At 38.9% G+C, this 23,439-nt stretch overlaps 1 protein-coding gene across 2 annotated transcripts in view; it reads right to left on the reverse strand.

Annotated features, from left to right (window-relative positions):
- LIX1 (limb and CNS expressed 1) overlaps positions 1-21,845 on the reverse strand; it is a 57,922-nt gene extending 36,077 nt beyond the window's left edge. The window contains exons 1-2 of one of the 2 annotated variants that reach the window (XM_045899229.3): positions 21,713-21,837; positions 17,144-17,231 (exon numbers count right to left, since the gene is read on the reverse strand). Coding sequence is in view for 1 of the 2 variants with exons in the window: in XM_045899208.3 (XP_045755164.1) it covers positions 21,713-21,794 (82 nt within the window). In the remaining variant the exon portion in view is untranslated. Of the gene's footprint in view, positions 1-17,143; positions 17,232-21,712 lie in introns of both variants that reach the window. The other variant, XM_045899208.3, reaches the window with a different exon arrangement.
- Positions 21,846-23,439: the final 1,594 nt, after the last annotated feature.

Here is a 23,439-nt window from a genome sequence, read left to right on the forward strand (position 1 = left end):
CCTAAGGAATTAGATGCCTGTGTATATTTTAAAACTGTAGTGTTCAGTATTTAAGAAGTGTTTTGGAAAAAAAAAACTGGGAAAAGGTAAGACTATCAGAGAGGATAATTGAATTAACTAAAAAGTACATGTTGAAGTGGTCAAGGTGACATTGGTCATTACAGAGTTTTTCATTCATTCAAAAATATTTAATAATATTTTCTATCAGTTGACACATTTCAAAATAGAATTTTTATATCCTAAACTGTATTTCTGCTTCCCATCTTCCCCTGCTGCCCAACTCTAAGAAAACAAGGATTTTTGAGCTGGTTGACTTGCATTTCTACTTGGAGGTGATCTCCAGAATTCAGCAGGATGTCCTAAAGATTGAAACCTAAAACCAAAGCCGGCCTTTGCTCTGATAGTCAACAAGGTAAATTAGCCTGCTATTTTAAGTTAGCTCATTGTTGAATGAATTTTAGCTGAGAACTGGCGTAGGGAGATGAAGACTCATGATTGTCTAGGTGAAATGAACACGAGATTTTTGACATGTAAAGCTATGTGGATTAAAGAGTTCAAAGGTATGTACTAAGTAGAATTCTACATGAATAAAAGTAGCAGTTTTCAAATTTTTCATTCTGCAACCTTGGAAGACTTCTTTGATAGTCCTATGCATGTCATCACCTCTAAAGAGTACAATGTATGTACATGCACACACACAATCCATCTTTCTATCTCTATCTCCTCTTGTCGACTGGAAAACCAGATGAATGGAGTGCAGAGGGAAGAGGGCCAGCTTGCTATTTGGAATTCCAAAGATCAGTATATCAGAGGATGCTCTATTTAAAAAACACATGCTCCTTTATATTTTTGAAGTAGCAACAACAAGGTTCATGGACAATATCAAAGAAAATGCAAGCAGAAGCTCAAGTTCTGCTGAAGAAAAACACAAGTTTGAAGAGACGCCTCATTACACAGTTTAGTCCTTAGGAGCAGTTGCACTTCAGTGCTCAGCCAGTGATCCTGCCTTCCTTATTTCAGAACAGATTTGGGCTACCAAGCATGTGATATCCATCCCCACACCTAGTGACCCATCAGCACAAGTGCCCAGCTCCATGTTATTTTTTCCAGTCTCAAATGGCATTGTTCTAGTAGTAATTCTCTTCACCTCCTATTTTTATTCACACCTTCTCAGCAGCCAAAAGTATGCTTTAGATAAGGAATAAATGAATCAATCAATCCATCAATTAAATGAAATACCCACCCTTGGGACTATATTGGACTACTAGTTATTAATATTATCCTATTGTAGAGAAGCTGCTAGAAAAAATATTTTATATCACTATCTCTGCTTCCTTATCTTCCATTCGTTTTTAGCCCTCCACAATCTGACTTTCTTCTACACTTTATTCCACAGAAACTGCTCTGGCAAATATCACCAATTCCTAATTTTCAGTCTTTATGTATTTGACCTCTAACTGCATTTTTACACAGCTGATCAGTTTCTTCTAGAAACTCTCATATCCCTAGGCTTTTCTGACAGTATTTGTCCTGATTCTGCTTTTCTATTTCTAATTGTTTCCTCTCAAATTCTTGTGTGGGTTTCTCTTCCTCTGCTCACTGCTCATGTTGACTTGAATAAGAATTTTATCCTTTTCTTGCTCTCTTTCTACCATTCTCCTTAAATGACATAACTTATCTCCATTACTCCATCCACCATAATATAAGCTGACAGTTTCCACACCCTTCTCCTATAACTCCAACTTTGTTAATAGATACTTCGTTAGATGTGACACAAATGCAACATTTCCCAAGCTCAACTCATTTTCTTTCCCATAAACTCTTCTCTTCCTCCTGAATTACTTAGAAAGTAATATTATCACCTCCCAGTCGCCTAAATCAGAAACCTGGCAGAAACCTTAAACTTCATGTCCTCTTTCCTTCCTAATAATTAATGCCCAAGTTTTATCAATTCTATATCCTGATGCCTCTCATAGTTCTCACTTCCTTTCAATTCATACTGCCATTGCTGCAGTGGTTCATATCTCACCAAATATACAACAATATCCTCCTGAATTCCATTATTCTCCTATCCAACCCAGCCTCCAATTGTTTCCCAGGTAATCTAAATCTCGTAGCTCATCAAATCACTCATAAAATCCTTCTGTGAGTTCTTCATTACCTACAAGATAAATAACTCCTTGGCAACGCATAGAAGATCCTATGTCTTGATGTGCTTTCTCATTCCATATTTCTCTCCTCAGGTCACCTTCCAGGCTTCATATACTTCCATGATTTCTATGCTACTGGCAAGCCCTTTACTTCCATTCCTACACGTAGAATGCCCTTTTCTCCACTGACTATTGTCTTCCTAGATGGCCTACTCATCTTTTAAGATTAACCTCCAGCATCAGCTACTTAAAAATAAAAACAAAAATAAAATAATCACTAAACCCTTGATACAGAAACTGCAGTGCTCGAAGAAGCAGCCTGGATATCACCAGGGGGCTTGTTAGAAATGGAGAATTTCAGGTCCCACCCCAGGCCTATTGAACCAGAATCTGCATTTTTAACAAGATTCCCAGGCAATCCGATGTGCATTGAAGTTTGAGAAGCCTTGTTGTAGGAACAAGTTGTTATTCTCATCTCCTTTATTATGTATCTATTATATTCCAGGCACTATGCATTTTCTCATTTAATTTTTACAATATCCCCTAGAAATGGGTATTATCATCCACAACTTACAGATTAGAAATTAAAGATGCTCAAGGTATAATTACACAGTTACAAAGTCTTAGACCTGGGATTTTTAACCTACTGCTGTCTGAATGCACAGTCCATGCTCTTTGTTCATTCCAAGACATTCTCTAATTATGACAGAATTTAAGTTGTTTTCATGTGTGTCTATCTCTACTGGAGATGGTGCTCTTTAGAGGAAGAATTATATCATTTTTCCCACAGTATCTGGAACATGGTAGGAGCATAATAAATATTAGCGGAGTGTTTGAATATCATCAAAGTATAAGAAATGTGCTGCATTTGTGAGGCTGTTGGCAATATGAGGCTCTCCACAAGAATTACTTCACCTGTTTTCCCAGGGGCCATTTTTTTTTGACACTTGTTCTTGACAAAGTCAAATAAAGCAAAGGTCAATATTTGTATATTTTCATACAAGTGATATGACATGTTTCCAGCTTGGAACTATCCCACTGAATGAGTGGTCTCTGTCCATGTGAACAGGTATACTGATAACCAATCTTCAGCCAACACTTTGCTCTGGTTTAAAGCAATGGTGTAAATGCCCACTGATTGTGTGCCTCAGAGAGGGCTGTGACTAGGCCTCCCACTCTGGTCCCTCTCTTAAAATAAAGATGACTAGAGGAGAGAAATGAGAGGAACAAGAGGAACAAGAGGGAATGACAAAAGACTGAAGAAGGGCTTGGACTGGCTTTCTGGGCAGAGGGCCATAAGCAAAAGTAAAGGTCAAGTCTGTCTGCTTGATTGTGCCTTCCACCTTAATGTCAAGGAGCTATAGTCTGGAACATATCCTTTTTGGCTATGCATTAGTTCTCTCTAAGTTTAGTAAAGTTCTTTTTAAAAAAGTTTCTATTTTGTCTCAACGGACACTAAAGTAAAAGGGATTTATCCACAGCCAGGACAAGATAAATTGGTCATCCATAGTGAACCTGGACAAAACATGAGGGAGGTAATGCATCTGAAGCTGGAAACTGGGAGAAAGCAGGTGGCTAACAATTTGTCTGATGCTGGAGTCAGGACAAGCTGAACAGCCCTCCTAGTTCAAGGTTTAACACCCACAGGTGTTAACACCCACAGTTACCTTTATCAAGGTAACTGATGTTAAACTGGTAAAATTACTATAAAGAAGTAGAATATCAAATGGCTGAGACGAGGGATGTGGGAGGAAGTAGAAAGAGAATTGTTGGGGAGATCCTAAGAATAACAGCATGAAATCCAGTTCATTTTTGTGACTTCTATCAGTTTATAACATCTGGAGTAAAGAAAACAATTTAACCTCTGAATTTACTTTGCCCATCAAGCTTCTTAATCCATTGCATTGCCCCAAATTGCTTTCTTAGACACAAGTGATTGACTCTGATATGGACTAAATTTTTGTGCCTCCTACCTCTCCCCTCCGTCCCCTACCCCCCAATTCATATGTTGAAGCCCTAACCCATAGGATGATGGTACTAGAAGGTGGGGTCTTTGGGAGGTAATTAGGTTTAGATGAGGTCATGGGGCTGGGGCTCCCATGATGGGATTAGTGCCCTTATAAGAACAGACAGAGACATCAGAGCTGCCTCTCTTGGCCATGTGAATATATAGCAAGAAGGCAGCCATTTGCAAGCCAGGAAGAGGTCTATCACCAGGAAGCTAATATGCTGACAACTTGAACTGGGACTTCCCTGCCTTCAGAACTGTGAGAAAATAAATTTCTGTTGTTTAAGCCACCCAGTCTACGGTATTTTGTTGCAGTAGCCTGAGCTGACTCACACAAACCTCTTTAGCAGTTTTGAATATTTTGTGTATCAACATGACAATTTGCAAAGTAGTTTATAGGCATTAATGTAGTTACTTTCTTTGTCACTGTGTTTTGAAATTTCAATGTGAGAGAGTTTTGAGAGTGGTAATTCAATCCCCAAACAAATCTCTCCTGAATGAGGTTTTTGTTTTTCCCTATCTCAAGTTTTCTTTTTGATTATAAAAAGGTGAGCATTAAGGCTTTCACAAAAGGCAGTTGACCAGTGAAGACATCCAACAATGTGGAATACCTTGACCATCCAACCTTTGACCTTCTCAGAAATCCTCGATCAGCTTCAGCAAAGCAGTATCTTTACTTGTCCCTGAATATACTTTTTTTTTTTTTTAACCTGTACCTTGGTTCAAGTTCTCCCGGGAGTGTTGTTTCTGCCCCTCCCCTCTATCCATCCAATTTACTCCCAAACTTCAGAGGAAATACCATCTATTCCATCATGCCTTACTCACTGGTTTGAGCCCACATGAATCTCCTTTTCTGAGCTCTCATTCCATTAGTGGTCCTGGGTCTTAGCACTTAATCTCCTCTAAACCATGCTAATGAAATGGATGTGGTGTTCCAGGCTAAACTGATCAAGTCAGACTTGGCTGGACTTCTTTCTGGCCAGAGGAATGAAATGCCTTGTGATAACAATTCATCTTACAACATACAGTTTTCTATTACTTAACTCACAGCAGACTGTGAGAATCTGGAGGGCAGGGACTCTGGTTCTTTCTTCTCTCTAGCCTCCTTGGTACCCAGCACAGGGCTATTCACCTACAAGCAACTGTTGAATTCACTTGGAATATAAGAAAACCACATTTCTGAACCATTTGAGTGCAGCTGAATGAATGTGTAGTAAGTGAAGTCATTATGATTCCTAGAGGGGTTGAGACTTCCTTCTCGAATAGGAGGTTTCATGTATGAACTACTATGGTGCTCACACAACATGGGTGTGGTGGCGGCAGCCATGCCTCAGCTGGAGATGGAGTAGGTGCAGAAAGATCAAGCCTGGTCAGAGTAGACGTGATTGTTTGTCACTTTCTAGCTAGGTCTTTATTTTCATAATACCTAGGGTTTAGGAAAATCCTGAATGGAGATGGTGAGTAATTTTATCTTGGAGTGCCAACCCTAATCCATTTATGTTGACTGCCTGGAACAGCATGTTGAAAAGGATGTGAAAGTAGCTTCTGGAATTAATGGAACAGAACACCATAATTAACCAGCATTGTGGCACTGGCATGGTTTATCTGATGACCCTGACCTTGATGATATGAAGTAAAAAAAAAAAAAAAAACAAGTTCAAAACAGGCTTCTTCTCATAAACATTTACTGATTGCAGACATAATATATGCACAATATAATTAGTGAAGAAAATATTAGAGTGCTACATTGTAGAACAGAGATGATTTTAAAGTAATATATAAAACCTAAAAATTTATGGCACAGTACTTAAATCAATACAGGGGGGAAAGCAAATGAATGTGGGCTGAAAAATTCAGGAAAAATCTGCCCTGGAGGAAGGCCTAAGCTGAGCCACTTCAGAAGAATGATATCTAGACCATGATAAGAGGGAAGTTGTGCTCTCAAAGGAGTAAGCATGGCTTGACAAAAAGTAAGAATACTAATAATGCCTCAGTCAAGGAATTGTGTAAGAGGGGCATAGGAAAGGGGTATGATTTGACAGGAGACAGGATAAGGGGAGTTAGCTTCTTCTAATAACTGGAAATCAAGCCCACTGTCCTAGTGCCCTAGCTTTACCTGAGTGGGTAAGAATGGCAGGAGCACAGAGTCCCTTGCCCTTTGTCTTTGCCTAAGGTGCTGTGCTGCTTGTGATGGCTCCATCCAAGAGGCAGGGCCCAGACACTGGGAGAGAATGTATGGCTGCTCTTGTAGATCTGGGTGACCCCAAGTAGAAAGTTTCTGGGAGGAGTTCGGGCATAAAAATCTATGAAAAGTGGGTAGGGGATGAGACAAGCAAGAGAAGGCTCATTTTGCAGCCTGGAAGGAGCACAAAGCCCCTTCAGACAAGATCATCAATATCTGGACACTCAGAGGGCTTTTATCCTACAAAGTCAGAGCTTGGCATTTTCATGGACTGGATGCGATAAAGATGCCAATAGGGACACATGATTTATGTTTTCATATGGGCATTCTGAGATGTATAGAATGTAAATGCCCCATGGATTATTGAGTATGTTATAGAAGAGTCCTCAAATAGAGTCACTGGTTCAAACACAGTAACATGTGAACCGCATCTTGCCTCTCTACCTTTTATCAACTAGCAGGCAATTTACTTAGTAGTTAAAAGTAAGGAATCTGGAGCCAGAATGCCTGGGTTTGAATCCTGTCTTTACCACTGAAAGATACCTACCTAACTGCTCCAGTTCTATCTGTAAAATGCAGTACTTCCTATACAGAATTTCTGTAAGGCTTAAACAGAAAATGCTCAGAATAGAGCTTCACACATAGTAAGCACAAGAGTGTTAGCTATTATTTGTGGTTAAAGAAGGTGAAGGAAGAAAGGAAATGGCATGATTATATGCTTGCATATTGCATCTTTGAAACTGACTGTTCCTGGATTGGAAACCGTATCATTAAACATTCTAAAAAAGTCTACACATGTGAAAATTCTCTAATTTTACACATTGTGCTATTTACTTCCAAAATATGTAGAGTTCAGAGATGGAAAAGAGAAGGCTCTTTTGATATTATTCACTAATAAAGTCAAAGCTTCATAATAGCCAGAAAGTAAATGGATGAAATGCTACATCTCAAAATCTGGAAATAGGGATGTTTGTCCAAATTATTCACTTTCTAATGGATGCTAAAGGCAATAGAACTGCTCTTAGCAGAAACAATGAAAGGAACTAACTTTTATTTAAAATTAATGTTTAATGACTGCTTATGCTTCAGGAAAATAGAAACATAGTTCCTTGCCCAGTTCAATTACTTAATATGAGATTAGTCCTACATGAGAGAGTCATGCAAAAAGGGCTCTTAAAAGTATGTTATAAATCTATCCAGAGAAAAAGAACCACTTTGTTTTTGCCTTACAGAGAAAAAATTCTAGCTGTGTAAAATACCCCTTGCCAAAACAGTTAAAGACAAATTGGAAAGGTTACCATTTAAGGATAAATCATTAAAAGGCTTTCAAGATGATTAACATATTTTCAAATTGATTCTCTGCCTCCAAACAGATGGATTTATGTTACGGAATATTTTAATATAATCTTTAATTAAATCAGCCTTAGCAGGTGATATTTTAAAAAAGTTAATTAGTATTTTCTATTCTAGCAATTCGATCATGTACAACTTATTCTTGTCAAATGTGATTTCCTAGTTTTTTTTTTTTTTTTGAGGAAAAATAGAAAAAGGACCCCCAAATAATTTAAGGGGCAAGCTAAAGGTGTGATGCCAATTTATGATTTGTGCCAAATGGGTTGTAAAATAGGGTATCTTTGGGTCTTGTGTTTGGCTTGGTAAACTCCAGGACACTGACCAAGACCTAGTTGTCTAATCATTTATAACCATCTTCGGGCCCTGCGAGGTTTTGATCAGGCTAATGGAATCTTGCTGACACGGCTTGCATGTCAGGTCAGGTACAACTTGTAGGAATCTTGGGTCCCTTTTTCTTATGCGTAGATACTCTTCCAAAGATAGTTACAGCTACACTGCAGGACTGAGACAGATTGGAGTCTTACTTTGTTCCCAGGAGAGGAACTTTCTTTTAGTAAAATGTTCCGGAGTCAGCACCTAGCTCTTCCAGCAGCTGGAAAGCTGGTTTTGTTTCTCCTTTCATTTGCTTTTTCTTTTCTTCTGCTCTGGTCCCACGCGCTTCCCTGAATACTTTTCTTGAGGGAATTATGATCCTTTGGGTTGTTTTACAAAGTTAACCTCTTGGGAGATTGTCCAAAATGTGCAAAAAGTATCTCATTCTTTTTGGTTTAATTTTCACCTTCAAAATTTAAAATTGCTGAACTGTAAATGATTTGGGGGGAAACTTAAGTGACATTTTTAAAGATTTTATTTATTTGACAAAGAGAGACACAGTGAGAGAGGGAACACAAGCAGGGGGAGTGGGAGGAGAAGCAGGCTTCCCGCCGAGCAGCGAGCCCGATGTGGGGCTCAAGCCCAGGACCCTGGGATCATGACCTGAGCCGAAGGCAGATGCTTAACAACTGAGCCACCCAGGCGCCCCAGTGACATTTCCTTTTTATATCTTTGGAAGTACTGGGTAATTTTTTTTTTTTAGGAAGATAAAGGGGAGAGAATATGAAGGAGCAAGAAGGGATCACAACGACAAATTAAAATAAAAGATCATTAAGTGTACCAGAATTAAACAGCATCAACATGCCTCAGTTTCCATGTGTGGTTTATACATGCACCATGGTCAGATGATGTCATCCAATCACAAAAGCTACATAAAATAAAAACAGGATGTAATCTATTTAACCAATCAGGAAGTATATATCTTTCCCATGTTCCATCAGGCAACTGACATTACACTGTATTTAGGAGACTTTGTAGGACTGTTGATTTTAGATAACTAATCAAAGATTAAAAAAATAAAAGCAAACACTGGTTGCTTTGCTGACCAATTCTGTTTAGTTAAAATGATCAATCTGTGCAAATGTGCCTTTAGGCTTACAATGTACTCTCCCTAGGAAAAGTCATTATAAGAAAGCCCTTCACGACTCTGAAATAGCTATCTAACTAGGGTTTATGTACAAGTTCAAGGCATAGAGTTTTGCCCTAAAGAGCATGGTGCACGGCCTTTGGTGACCCACAGTTGAGGTTAGACCCTGAAGATGAATATAAGGACTGGCAATCTAAATTACTGTGCCAATGTGGTGTATAGAATGATTTAGCATGCTCTACCATGGCCAACCCAAGACAGTGCTCTGGGCAAGTTGTCTGAGGTCGCTGTGTTAATTTCCAGAGCTCCTTCTTCCTCCACACTGTTTCATCTGGCTGTCAGTTTTACCTTGCATGCAATTAAGCTGTGATTAAGGTGTCAGTGGATTTTGTTTTAGAAGGTACAGTTTATTTTATAGTAAAGGAGAACACCTGACAATAGGAAAAATCTTCCTCCCTTCTTGAGAGGGAGAAAACCAACCAATCAGCAACCAAAAAATGTCTTTTGTGCACCTGCTAGGGAGGGCACATGGAAGAGCAAGATATGGCTTTGCCCTCCTGGGACTTCCAACTTAGGTGTGGACAAAAACATGCCAGCAAAGCTATAACTCATAATGCACAAGAGAAATGTAAACTACATAGTATAGGCTCTGAGCGCCAAAGGAGTGGTGACTCAATGACCGGTTCCCACAGCTGCCTAACGGGATGAGATCAAAATAGGAATCAACTTAGAGCCGCGGAGCAGAAAATCGGAACTTTTAAAAGTCTGCTCCGCTGAGGGACGTCACTCTGCTGGCTAAGCGGGGGGTAGAACCCTCTGGGACAGTGTGGTCTCAGGACCCTCGGGGTCACAGAAAGACCGGGGGTGCCTGAGTGCGGCAGAGCTCCCAGGTAACGGAGCAGGGAAGCCGGGTGCAGAGGTGGAGCCCAGGCGCGGGCTCTCAGCTCGGGGTGGCCATAAACCGTGATCTGTGGCACAGTCAGGCCACTGCTCCTCCAGCAGGGACCCAACAAGCGGCAGATCCGGGGAGACTCACCTTCCTCCCCCGGGAGCAGCCGCGCGGGAGTGCACCGCAGAGATCTGCTGGGTTTGGAGACTCCACCCGGGGTCGGGTGCCAGAGATAGAAACGCGTGGTCACAGGCCGGGCGAGCACGGAGTGCGGCCGGAGACCGGGGAGATGGGGTGACTGACGGCTTTTCTCTGGGGGCTCACTGAGAAGCGGGGCCCCGAGTTCTCGGCTCCTCCGGGGCGGAGATTGGGAGGCCGCCATTTTCGCTCTCCGCCTCCAAAGCTGTACGGAAAGCTCGCAGGGAACAAAAGCCCCGGAGAGCAAACCCGAGCAGATTACTTAGCCGGGAGGGGGCAAGGGCGGGGCAATTCCGCCTCCAGCAGAGACATTTGGAAACCAGGGCAACAGGCCCCTCCCCAGAAGATCAGCGAGAACAGCCAGCCAAGACCAAGTTTACCGATCAATGAGAACGGCAGAACTCCAGCGCTAGGGGACTACTGCACATAGAATTCACGGCTTTTTTACCATGATTCTTTAGTCTTTTAAAGTTAATTTTTTTTAACTGTCTTTTTTGTCTTTTTATTTCTTTTTGAATTTTTCTTTTTCCCTTTTTCAACCAACATCTTATCAATCCCTTTTTTAAAAAAAAAAAAACATTTTTATTTTTCATTTTTAGAGTCATATTCTATCCCTTCATAGTAGTTACCCATATTTTTGGCTTATATATATAAGTTGTTCTCTCTTTAAAATTTTGAGATAGTTTCTTCTAACAGATTAAAATATACCCTAAATCTCTAGTATATGGTGTTTTCTATTCCCCTGCCTGATCACATCCTCTCCCTTTTTTTCTCTCTCTTTTTTCTTTTTTTAAATCCTCCTCTTTCTTTTTTCAAACAACTTCTTATCAATTCCTTTTATAAAATTTTTTATAATTTCCATTTTTACAGTCATATTCCATCCCTTCATCATATCAACCCTTATTTTTGTACATATATAAGTTTTTCTTTCTTTAAAATTTTGGGAGGCACTTTCTTCTAAAAGACCAAAATACACCCCAAATCTAGTGTGTGGCACTGATCTATATACCATATAGATCATATTTGATCACATTCTGGTTTTTCTTTTGTTGTTGTTGTTTTGTTTTGTTTGTTTTTGTTTTTATCTTTATCTTTTTCTTTTTTCTCTCTTTCCCTTTCTTATCCCACTGCTTCAGGTCTTTTCTGATTTGTTTAAAGTATATTTTCTGGGGACGTGGTTACTCTGCTAGCATTTTGTTCTCTCATTAATCTATTCTCCTCTGCACAAAATGACGAGACGGAAAAAATCACCTCAACAAAAAGAACAAGAGGTAGTACCGACTGCCAGGGACCTACTCAATACGGACATTAGTACGATGTCAGATCTAGAGTTCAGAATCATCACTTTAAAGATACTAGCTGGGCTTGAAAAAAATATGGAAGTTATTAGAGAAACCCTTTCTGGAGAAGTAAAAGAGCTAAAATCCAACCAAGTAGAAATCAAAAAGGCTATTAATGAGGTGCAATAAAAAATGGGGGCGCTAAGTGCTAGGATAAATGAGGCAGAAGAGAGAATGAGTAATATAGAAAATGAAATGATGGAAAATAAAGAAGCTGAGAAAAAGAGAGATAAACAACTACTGGATCACGAGGGCAGAATTCGAGAGATAAGCGATACCATAAGACGAAACAACATTAGAATAATTGGGATCCCAGAAGAAGAAGAAAGAGAGAGAGGGCCAGAAGGTATAATGGAGCAAATTATAGCAGAGAACTTCCCTAATTTGGGGAAAGAAACAGGCATGAAAATCCAGGAAGCACAGAGAACCCCTCTCAAAATCAATATAAATAGGTCAACTCCCCGACATCTAATAGTAAAACTTACGAGTCTCATAGACAAAGAGAAAATCCTGAAAGCAGCTCGGGAGAAGAGATATGTAACCTACAAGGGTAGAAACATTAGATTGGCAACAGACCTATCCACAGAGACCTGGCAGGCCAGAAAGGACTGGCAGGATATATTCAGAGCACTAAATGAGAAAAATATGCAGCCAAGAATACTCTATCCAGCTAGGCTGTCATTGAAAATTGAAGGAGAGATAAAAAGCTTCCAGGACAAACAAAAACTAAAGGAATTTGCAAACACAAAACCAGCCCTACAGGAAATCTTGAAAGGGGTCCTCTAAGCAAAGAGAGAGCCTAAAAGCAACATAGACCAGAAAGGAACACAGACAATATACGGTAACAGTCACCTCACAGGCAATATAATGGCACTAAATTCCTATCTTTCAATAGTTACCCTGAATGTAAATGGGCTAAATGCCCCAATCAAAAGACACAGGCTATCAGATTGGATTAAAAAACAAGACCCATCGATATGCTGTCTGCAAGAGACTCATTTTAGAACCAAAGACACCCCCAGATTGAAAGTGAGGGGGTGGAAAACCATTTACCATGCTAATGGACACCAAAAGAAAGCTGGGGTGGCAATCCTTATATCAGACAAATTAGATTTTAAACCAAAGACTGTAATAAGAGATGAGGAAGGACACTATATCATACTTAAAGGGTCTATCCAACAAGAAGATTTAACAATTGTAAATATCTATGCCCCTAACATGGGAGCAGCCAATTATATAAGGCAATTAATAACAAAAGCAAAGAAACACATCGACAACAATACAATAATAGTGGGGGACTTTAACATCCCCCTCACTGAAATGGACAGATCGTCTAAGCAAAAGATCAACAAGGAAATAAAGACTTTAAATGACACACTGGACCAAATGGACTTCACAGACATATTCAGAACATTCCACCCCAAAGCAACGGAATACACATTCTTCTCTAGTGCCCATGGAACATTCTCCAGAATAGATCACATCCTAGGTCATAAATCAGGTCTCAAGCGGTACCAAAAGATTGGGATCATTCCCTGCCTATTTTCAGACCACAATGCTTTGAAACTAGAACTCAATCACAAGAGGAAAGTCGGAAAGAACTCAAATACATGGAGGCTAAAGAGCATCCTACTGAAGAATGAATGGGTCAACCAGGAAATTAAAGAAGAATTAAAAAAATACATGGAAACCAATGAAAATGAAAACACAACTGTTCAAAATCTTTGGGATGCAGCAAAGGCAGTCCTAAGAGGAAAGTATATAGCAATACAAGCCTTTCTCAAGAAACAAGAAAGGTCTCAAGTACACAACCTAACCCTCCACCTAAAGGAGCTGGAGAAAGAACAGCAAATAAAGCCTAAACCCAGCAGGAGAAGAGAAATAATAAAGATCAGAGCAGAAATCAATGAAATAGAAACTAAAAGAACAGTAGGACAGATCAACGAAACTAGGAGCTGGTTCTTTGAAAGAATTAACAAGATTGATAAACCCTTGGCCAGACTTATCAAAAAGAGAAGAGAAATGACCCAAATCAACAAAATCATGAATGAAAGAGGAGAGATCACAACCAACACCAAAGAAATGCAAACAATTATAAGAACATATTATAAGCAACTCTATGCCAGCAAATTAGATAACCTGGAAGAGATGGATGCATTCCTAGAGATGTATCAACTACCAAAACTGAACCAGGATGAAATAGAAAACCTGAACAGACCTATAACCACTAAGGAAATTGAAGCAGTCATCAAAAATCTCCCAAAAAACAAAAGCCCAGGGCCAGATGGCTTCCCAGGGGAATTCTACCAAACATTTCAAGAAGAATTAATACCTATTCTTCTGAAACTGTTCCAAAAAATAGAAACGGAAGGAAAACTTCCAAACTCATTTTATGAGGCCAGCATTACCTTGATCCCAAAACCAGACAAAGACCCCATCAAAAAGGAGAATTACAGACCAATATCCCTGATGAACATGGATGCAAAAATTCTCACCAAAATACTAGCCAACAGGATCCAACAGTACATTAAAAGGATTATTCACCATGACCAAGTGGGATTTATCCCAAGGCTGCAAGGTTGGTTCAACATCCGCAAATCAATCAATGTGATACAATACATTAACAAAAGAAAGAACAAGAATCATATGATCCTCTCAATAGATGCAGAAAAAGCTTTTGACAAAGTGCAGCATCCTTTCTTGATCAAAACTCTTCAGAGTATAGGGATAGAGGGTACATACCTCAATATCATAAAAGCCATCTATGAAAAACCTACAGCAAATATTATTCTCAATGGGGAAAAACAGAGCTTTCCCCCTAAGGTCAGGAACACGGCAGGGATGTCCACTATCACCATTGCTATTCAACATAGTATTGGAAGTCCTAGCCACAGCAATCAGACAACAAAAAGAAATCAAAGGCATCCAAATTGGCAAAGAAGAAGTCAAACTCTCACTCTTTGCAGATGATATGATACTTTATGTGGAAAACCCAAAAAACTCCACCCCAAAACTGCTAGAACTCATACAGGAATTCAGTAAAGTGGCAGGATATAAAATCAATGCACAGAAGTCAGTGGCATTCCTATACACCAACAAGACAGAAGAAAGAGAAACTAAGGAGTCGATCCCATTTACAATTGCACCCAAAACCATAAGATACCTAGGAATAAATCTAACCAAAGAGACAAAGGATCTGTACTCAGAAAACTATAAAATACTCATGAAAGAAATTGAGGAAGACACAAAGAAATGGAAAAACGTTCCATGCTCATGGATTGGAAGAACAAATATTGTGAAGATGTCAATGCTACCTAGAGCAATCTACACATTCAATGCAATCCCCATCAAAATACCATCCACTTTTTTCAAAGAAATGGAACAAATAATCCTAAAATTTGTATGGAACCAGAAAAGACCCCGCATAGCCAGAGGAATGTTGAAAAAGAAAAGCAAAGCCGGTGGCATCACAATTCTGGACTTCAAGCTCTATTACAAAGCTGTCATCATCAAGACAGCATGGTACTGGCACAAAAACAGACACATAGATCAATGGAACAGAATAGAGAGCCCAGAAATGGACCCTCAACTCTATGGTCAACTAATCTTCGACAAAGCAGGAAAGAATGTCCAATGGAACAAAGACAGTCTCTTCAACAAATGGTGTTGGGAAAATTGGATAGCCACATGCAGAAGAATGAAACTAGACCATTTCCTTACACCACACACAAAAATAGATTCCAAATGGTTGAAAGACCTCAATGTGAGACAGGAGTCCATTAAAATCCTAAAGGAGAACACAGGCAGCAACCTCTTTGACCTCAGCCGAAGCAACTTCTTCCTAGAAACATCGCCAAAGGCAAAGGAAGCAAGGGCAAAAATGAACTATTGGGACTTCATCAAGATAAAAAGCTTTTGCAAAGCAAAGGAAACAGTCAACAAAACCAAAAGACAACCGACAGAATGGGAGAAGATATTTGCAAATGACATATCAGATAAAGGGCTAGTATCCAAAATCTATAAAGAACTCATCAAACTCAACACCCAAAGAACAAAGAATCCAATCAAGAAATGGGCAGAAGACATGAACAGACATTTTTCCAAAGAAGACATCCAAATGGCCAACAGACACATGAAAAAGTGCTCGATATCGCTCAGCATCAGGGAAATCCAAATCAAAACCTCAATGAGATACCACCTCACACCAGTCAGAATGGCTAAAATTAACAAGTCAGGAAACGACGGATGTTGGCGGGGATGCGGAGAAAGGGGAACCCTCCTACACTGTTGGTGGGAATGCAAGCTGGTGCAGCCACTCTGGAAAACTGTATGGAGGTTCCTCAAAAAGTTGAAAATAGAGCTACCATATGACCCAGCAATTGCACTACTGGGTATTTACCCCAAAGATACAAAAGTAGGGATCCGAAGGGCTACGTGCACCCCGATGTTTATAGCAGCAATGTCCACAATAGCCAAACTGTGGAAAGAGCCAAGATGTCCATCGACAGATGAATGGATAAAGAAGATGTGGTATATATATACAATGGAATATTATGCAGCCATCAAAAGGAATGAGATCTTGCCATTTGCAACGACGTGGATGGAACTGGAGGGTATCATGTTGAGTAAAATAAGTCAAACAGAGAAAGACATATATCATATGATCTCACTGATATGAGGAATTCTTAATCACAGGAAACAAACTGAGTGTTGTTGGAGTGGGGGGTGGGGTGGGAGGGATGGGGTGACTGGGTGATGGACACTGGGGAGGGTGTGTGCTCTGGTAAGCACTGTGAATTGTGCAAGACTGTTGAATCTCAGATCTGTACCTCTGAAACAAATAATGCAATATATGTTAAGAAAAAAAAAAAGAAGAAGAAGAAGAAGAAGAAGGTAGCGGGAGGGGAAGAATGAAGCGGGGGAAATCGGAGGGGTAGACGAACCATGAGAGACGATGGACTCTGAAAAACAAAGAGGGTTCTAGAGGGGAGGGGGGTGGGAGGATGGGTTAGCCTGGTGGTGGGTATTGAGGAGGGCACATTCTGCATGGAGCACTGGGTGTTGTGCACAAACAATGAATCATGGAACACTTCATCTAAAACTAATGATGTAATGTATGGGGATTAACATAAGAATAAAATTAAAAAAAAAATAGGGATCAACTGATTATCATCGCAGTAGGAAAAAAAAAAAAAAAGCAAAACCATAATTCAGACAGCATTCCATGGACAGCAGAGAAAGAATACAGAGAACTACAGGGAGTGTAATAATTGACTATTTTGTCAATATTAAACTTTCAATAAGAATTGTTTTTTTTTTCCTTTTTCTTTTAAAATAAGACTGTTTTAACTACCTTGACAGACTAAACTTACATGAGCATTTGAACATAGACGAAAAGAAGTGAGAGCCTTTGGGGTTAAAACTTCAATATGAAATGTATTAAATACAGAAGATTCTTTTATGAAGGTCTTCTAAAGTTGTCTTACATTTCTTAAATCAATCTGTAGCACATAATCAGTAAAACCGTATCATTTAAACAGAAAAATCATGACTTAGAAACTCACCCTTGTGCAGCTGTATCCTATTATGGCTGTAACTTAACACATGAGTTTCAGAAGTTGTTAAAGTTGAGATCAGGCTAACAAATCTTAACTGTTAAAAAAAAAAGCCTACAGTGAGATGCGACAGCAGACCATGAAGAAGGACTAGATCTGATCACAGGTTGAATGTCGATCATAGTTTATTTTGATTTGTTAAATCTTACTTATATATTAAAAAATAAATGTATCAGGACAGATGGCCATTAAGTGATCAAGAGGCCACTTATTATTTTTTTTTTCCATTTCGAAAAATTTTCCTCTGGGGCTGAGACTTTCAGTATTTAAATCTATCAAATGTATATATACTGAAAAAAGGATTAGAGAACAGTGCTTATGCCACTAATAGCTGAACTGAAATCTGCATTTGTCTCTTAGTATAATTAAAATAAAACTAATTGTATCCTGTAATAAAGTAAAACTAGCATTTGAATAGGCTTCAGTTCACAGTTTAGATGCTAAAATTATCAAAATTCAAATTATTGTAATTAAGATGCAGTTGTTAATCCAAAAAAAGCTAGTGAGCAGTGGAGGGTTTGTTTTATTTTTCCTTAACCATATATTTTTAGGCGCACTTTATGTGGTGGAATGCAATGCAATATGTGAAGAGATTTTACTGCACAAGTACCTTCAACCCTTACATCCTACTCCATTCCTTTCTGTGAAATGCAAAAACCATAAATGTATCATCAAATTTATAGATTTCAGATAACTACACTAAAAAGCATGGGATGGAGAAAATACTTTACTCCTGAGGATTTTTGCTCTCTTGGGTTGCATACAGCCAGATTCATGATTACTAAGATGTTTTTAATAGCTCTATAGTCTGGTCCAATTTTTCCAAAGGGTAAAAATATACTTTTTGAAGTATTCACCTATCTGATATAAATAAAAACTTCCATGCAGAAAAATGTTTCCTAAATGGAAATTAATGCACCTCAAATACGTGAGAAATTTGCTTCTAATTGTACAATGTTTAGTAACAGTTTCTTCTCACTTTTTCATTATGAAATTTGGGCAAACATATTAATGAAATCTAACATCACTTTATCAAGTCAATGCTGGAAACCAACAGATTCTCAAGGCTTCAATGACAATGAAGATCATTTTTTTTAACAATCTGTTTTAGGAAAGTTTGCCTTGATTTTGGCTTTCCGTTAGTCAAAGTGATTTCTCACTACAGGCATGTTTACATTCGCAAATTTTGCATCTTGTGTGAATGGGCAGGAGGACAAGAGGATTTCTGCTGTTGAAAAAGCTGCAATTCTTCCTAACTTAGTATCAGGAAGTGTACCTCCAACACATGTCAATATAATATTTTTCCCAATGCAACATAACGCCATAAACTTGCAGAAATAATCTAGCATCACTGTTAGCGCCGATGGCTCCCTGTCGCCTGCACTTCTGCGTGATTCCACCTGCCTTTACAGCCTTGTCTCCACCTTCCCCAAAGCACTGTTTTTGTATTGCCTGATAGGTCTTTGGACAAGCTCTTTTCTCCTCAAAAATGCCCATCCCCTCCGACTCTCCTGTCACTGCTTTTAGGATAGCTCATCTTTGGTTGTGACACATGACAAATGAAAAGAAACTAGATGTTGAACAAAGCCAGGAATGGAAGGCAACATGGAGCTATGCCTTAATTTCCCTGCAAAGAGATTCTGTCTGGTGGTTTGGAGACTCCTAGAGCTACTTGCTACAAATTTGAGACATTTAGGCAGTGGAGAAAAACAGTCCAGTGTCAGTTTAGATGAGCAAATTTCAAACTGAGAGCCCACCTTATTTAAAATGTCTTTACATTATTTTTCATTTGAAATGTGAAATAGTTCCGGAAAAAAGCAAAAAATTGTTATAGAATTCATTTCCTTCCAGGAAAGAAAATAAAAAAACAAAGCGCAACTACTGCCAGATGAACACCTTGTCTAAAACAAATGAGAGATTTAATGCATTGCAAAATGCCACCTGGAGGGCCTCCTTGGCAGAGAAAAGCATCCAAATAATATCTCCTTAAATGAATGTAACTATCCCCATGTGTATCGGTCTCAGACTAGAAAACTCTCTGGGTGCTTTTCTTGACCAACTTGAAGAGAAAATTCAATTTACAATTGCTTGTTTTTAAATAAATCAAAAGCCACTGAAGGCAAAAAAAGTTAATCAAATGATCATTTACATCCCTTGTATCATGTGTTTCCAAAGAATGAAAAGAGAAAAAAACCTGCCCTTGCATTTATAGAAATTAAGAAAAGCATTTTGAGAGAGAGAGAGATTGAGAGAGAGAGAGAGAGAGAGAGAGAGAGTGTGTGTGTGTGTGTGTGTGTGTGTGTTAATGCTCCTTTGTTCAACTGTCCTGGATTTTAAAAATTCTTGGATTGGCTTTTCAACTTGCAGGAAAACAAGGTAGCAATTTTTCTTAAGGATTTGGTAGTGATGTACTCAAGTGCTTATCTCTGTCCTCCTGGCAGGGAGACTGGATTGGGGTGGGGGAAAAGGGGCCACGAGTAACTAGGAGGAGAAGAGGCTGCTCAGAACCTGCTGTTCAGGGCTGATGGCAGCTTTTTACAAGCTGTGTAAAAGATGAGTGTGGTGGCAGCAGCTTATGGGTGTGCAAAGAAAATGAGTCCGTGTGCTAAACTCTGGCACATGCACGACAGGCTGCCAAGGCATGGCATAACCCCCAGGCAGACTTTTGATGTCCTGCCCCAGAAAGTGAGTAAGCCTGTTCCCATTTATTCCATGAGGATGGTGAGTGGTTGGATGTTTCAATGTTATAAAAAGTGCTGGTACAGAAATTTGCCATTTGGCTTACTTTCATTTAGTCATTTTTCATATTAGAAACACCTGAGTGGAGAGGATCAGCTGTTTAATACCTACACCTATTAAGCCAGGTAAGGAGTTGCAGAGTACAGCCCATTCCAGGGTAAGCACGCAATGCTATCTGATCAAATTTAGGTTCTGTGTTAATGAATGAAATATATGAAATAGGACACTTCCTTATCTTTCCATATAAAAGAGTTCCTGCAAAGGTCTGGATGACAGAACATAATGTATGTTTTATTTTAATCCCTTTTCTATTTTATTCTCTCTCCTAAACTGTAAACAATTGCTGGGGTTTAGTTAAGCTTAAAAAGTGGACCATATAATTTCAGATTAAACTTCTTAAATTCACAAGAAACTCAGTGAAAAATTGCTCCTTTATTTCTTTTTACTGCTTCTACTCTCCAAACCCGCAGCATAAGACCCCTGGTTCTATACAATTTATCCAAAGGTTTGAGCAGGTCAAGAGCCCTTTTACCCTTCACTAGTGAACTCAGTGCTATTGTGGGAGAAAGACATTCTTTTCTTCCCTTTTCACTTAAAGAAACACACTAAACCTGAATAGACTCCAGGCTAGTTTGGGAGAGGAGTGATTTTTATTTGTCTAGCATAGATATTGACATATGCTTGAAGACAATTTTCAAAGAGACAGAAAGAAGAAAGGAAGAAAGGAAGGAAATAAAAGTGCTTTAATATGCCATTCAAGGGCACATTGGTAACAATTTCTAAGAAGAAAATTTTATAGAATAAAATGGCCTAACATTTTTTTCTTCATCACACATATGAGAAATATAAACTAAAAGGACATCTGGACTTATTATTCGGCAATCAGAGAGCAAAAATCCAAGCATTGATGTTTTGATGGAGACAAACATAACAAGATTCACAAAGAAAGCTGTAACTTATTGAAGAAAAAAAAATTCCATATGCATTTTACCTTTTGGGCAGTTCCATAGCAAAATTCTATTTCAGAAGCCCTTTGTAATATGAAACTCACTGTAGATAAGATACAACATGAAGATAGTCTGTTTTGCAGCAGCAGGAAATCAAATTGGTTCCAGAAACTAAGTTACATGACAAATGGTTTAATAGTATTGCTAGAACTGGAGAGCTTGATTGAATTATTTTTCATAATCATTAAAAAAAAGGATTTTGAAATAACTTTGCCATAGCTGTTTGGATTTTTTTTTTGCGGGGGTATGTTGCAGAGGTGGGAAGACTCTAATTTTATTGGCCTTTTAACTAAAATGTTATAATTTGTTACCAAAATTTAAGAGCTCACTGGTGATTTGTTGTTTGCTTGCAACAAAAATTTTCAGACACAATACTTGATTTAACACAGTTAATATACGTTATTGAGGATTAAACAGGTTAACAAATACAGAATATTTATTATCATATCTAAGTTATTTTTAGTTTTAATCTCAGTAGCAATCAGCCCTGCTTTATTTAAAAAAGCATCTGGAAGAGTTCATTAAGTCTTAGGGCAGTCTTGTATTTTAGGAAAGACTTCCAGTTAGTAAGATGTATCACTGACAAAATAACCCAGCGACTTATACCCGTAGGTGAAATGAAATCATTCTCCTGACTGAAGTCAGGAACAAGTTAAATTTCACTTAGACCACAGTTCACGACTAAAGAGATTTAGGAGAAATCACACTTAAATAGGATGTGACTAGACGTTTAGGACTATTTTCAGAAAACTTTTTCCCCTTCAGTACTTACAGTCTTTGAAGACGAGAGCCGGGTCTCTATGAGGCAAGACTTGGGCAATGATGTGTCTCAGGGATTCCAAGGTTCTGTCCATCTTGGGTTTGCCTGTGTGAGCCTACTGCACAGTGTCCTCATGCCTGAATTCTTGCAGTCCTGGACTGAATTTGTGCAGCTCATTGATGCACAGGATTACCAAAGAATCCCTTTTAACATCTGCCAATCAGACATTTCCCAGAATCTAAAGACCCCTCAGGGGGCCCTCCTCCCAGGCTCACTTATCTTTGTTGTATGCTGAGCTAATTAGCTCTAAAGGCTGGCTGACAGGCGGGTTCCCATTGCTTCCTTCTGTTAAACACACCCACCTACAGGCCAGCTGGGGAAGCTCGCTAATCATGGGACCAGCTTTCCTCTCCAACCAGATTTTGCCTGAATGGTGTACAGCTTTCTGACTTGGGTATTTCTTTTGGTCCTCCACCTTCAAATGCGCTGTCCCCAGTATAAAATCAAGAAGGTTATTTCTCAAGGAAATTACTTTAGTAACAAAGGAATTTCCAGTTAAGAATTAGTACAATCTAAATTTTTCTTTGGTAAAGAAGTGCTATAAAGATTATGGGTTATGCTGAGTGAAATAAGTCGATCAGAGAAAGACATGTATCATATGACCTCACTGATATGAGGAATTCTTAATCTCAGGAAACAAACTGAGGGTTGCTGGAGTGGTGGGGGTGGGAGGGATGGGGTGGCTGGGTGATAGACATTGGGAGGGTATGTGCTATGGTGAGTGCTGTGAATTGTGCAAGACTGTTGAATCACAGATCTGTACCTCTGAAACAAATAATACAATATATGTTAAAAAAAAAAAAAAGAAAAAGAAGATAGCAGGAGGGGAAGAATGAGGGGGGGAAATCGGAGGGGGAGACGAACCGTGAGAGACGATGGACTCCGAGAAACAAACGGAGGGTTCTAGAGGGGAGGGGGTGGGAGGATGGGTTAGCCTGGTGATGGGTATTAAAGAGGGCACGTTCTGCATCGAGCACCGGGCAATGAATCATGGAATACTACATTAAAAACTAATGGTGTAATGCATGGTGATTAACATAACAATAAAAAAAAAGATTATGGATATCGTCAGGGACCAGATTACACTTTCTACTTGAATTCAGGAGCATCTTTTTGGGAATCAAGTTTAAATTTTTTCCCTCTCACCCAAGTTATAGTAACTTCTGATGGGTAGTGGCAAGTAAAACTTTGTGCACTGTCTTTTGGCTTGCCTGGGAATGTTGGTTTTCCTATTTATCCTTCAAGGCAATCATTCTCAGGATTGAGTTTAGTGAAATCTGATACCACTCACTTCCTTTCAGTTCATGGTAACTCTTTCTATTAAAATTTTCAGGAGAAGCAAAAATACATTTTTCAAAAGAATATAGTTACTAAAATATCTTAACAGATTTTAATAGATTTCTCTATTTCCCATACCACTCACAAGATTAAATAGTTTTTCCACAGGAGATATAAATATAAGTCATGGGATTCCATTGTAGTAATTAAGATTTATACCAGATATAAAAGAACAGATCTTAATGGCTGTGATCTATGTTAGTTATTGAAGATTTATTGAGGACTACTCTACTTTTACTTATTTTTCCAGAGTAGGCACAAGAGAGTGCTCTCCAATGTTCTTTCCAATTTTGATTCCATAATTATGTTATATTACATGATTTACTGAAAACAGTTCTTTA

This window comes from Mirounga angustirostris, unplaced genomic scaffold (assembly GCF_029215605.1).
Source record: "Mirounga angustirostris isolate CCGP_5_RB_7025 unplaced genomic scaffold, mMirAng1.0.hap1 SCAF_7, whole genome shotgun sequence".
NCBI classification, from domain to species: Eukaryota; Metazoa; Chordata; class Mammalia; order Carnivora; family Phocidae; genus Mirounga; species Mirounga angustirostris.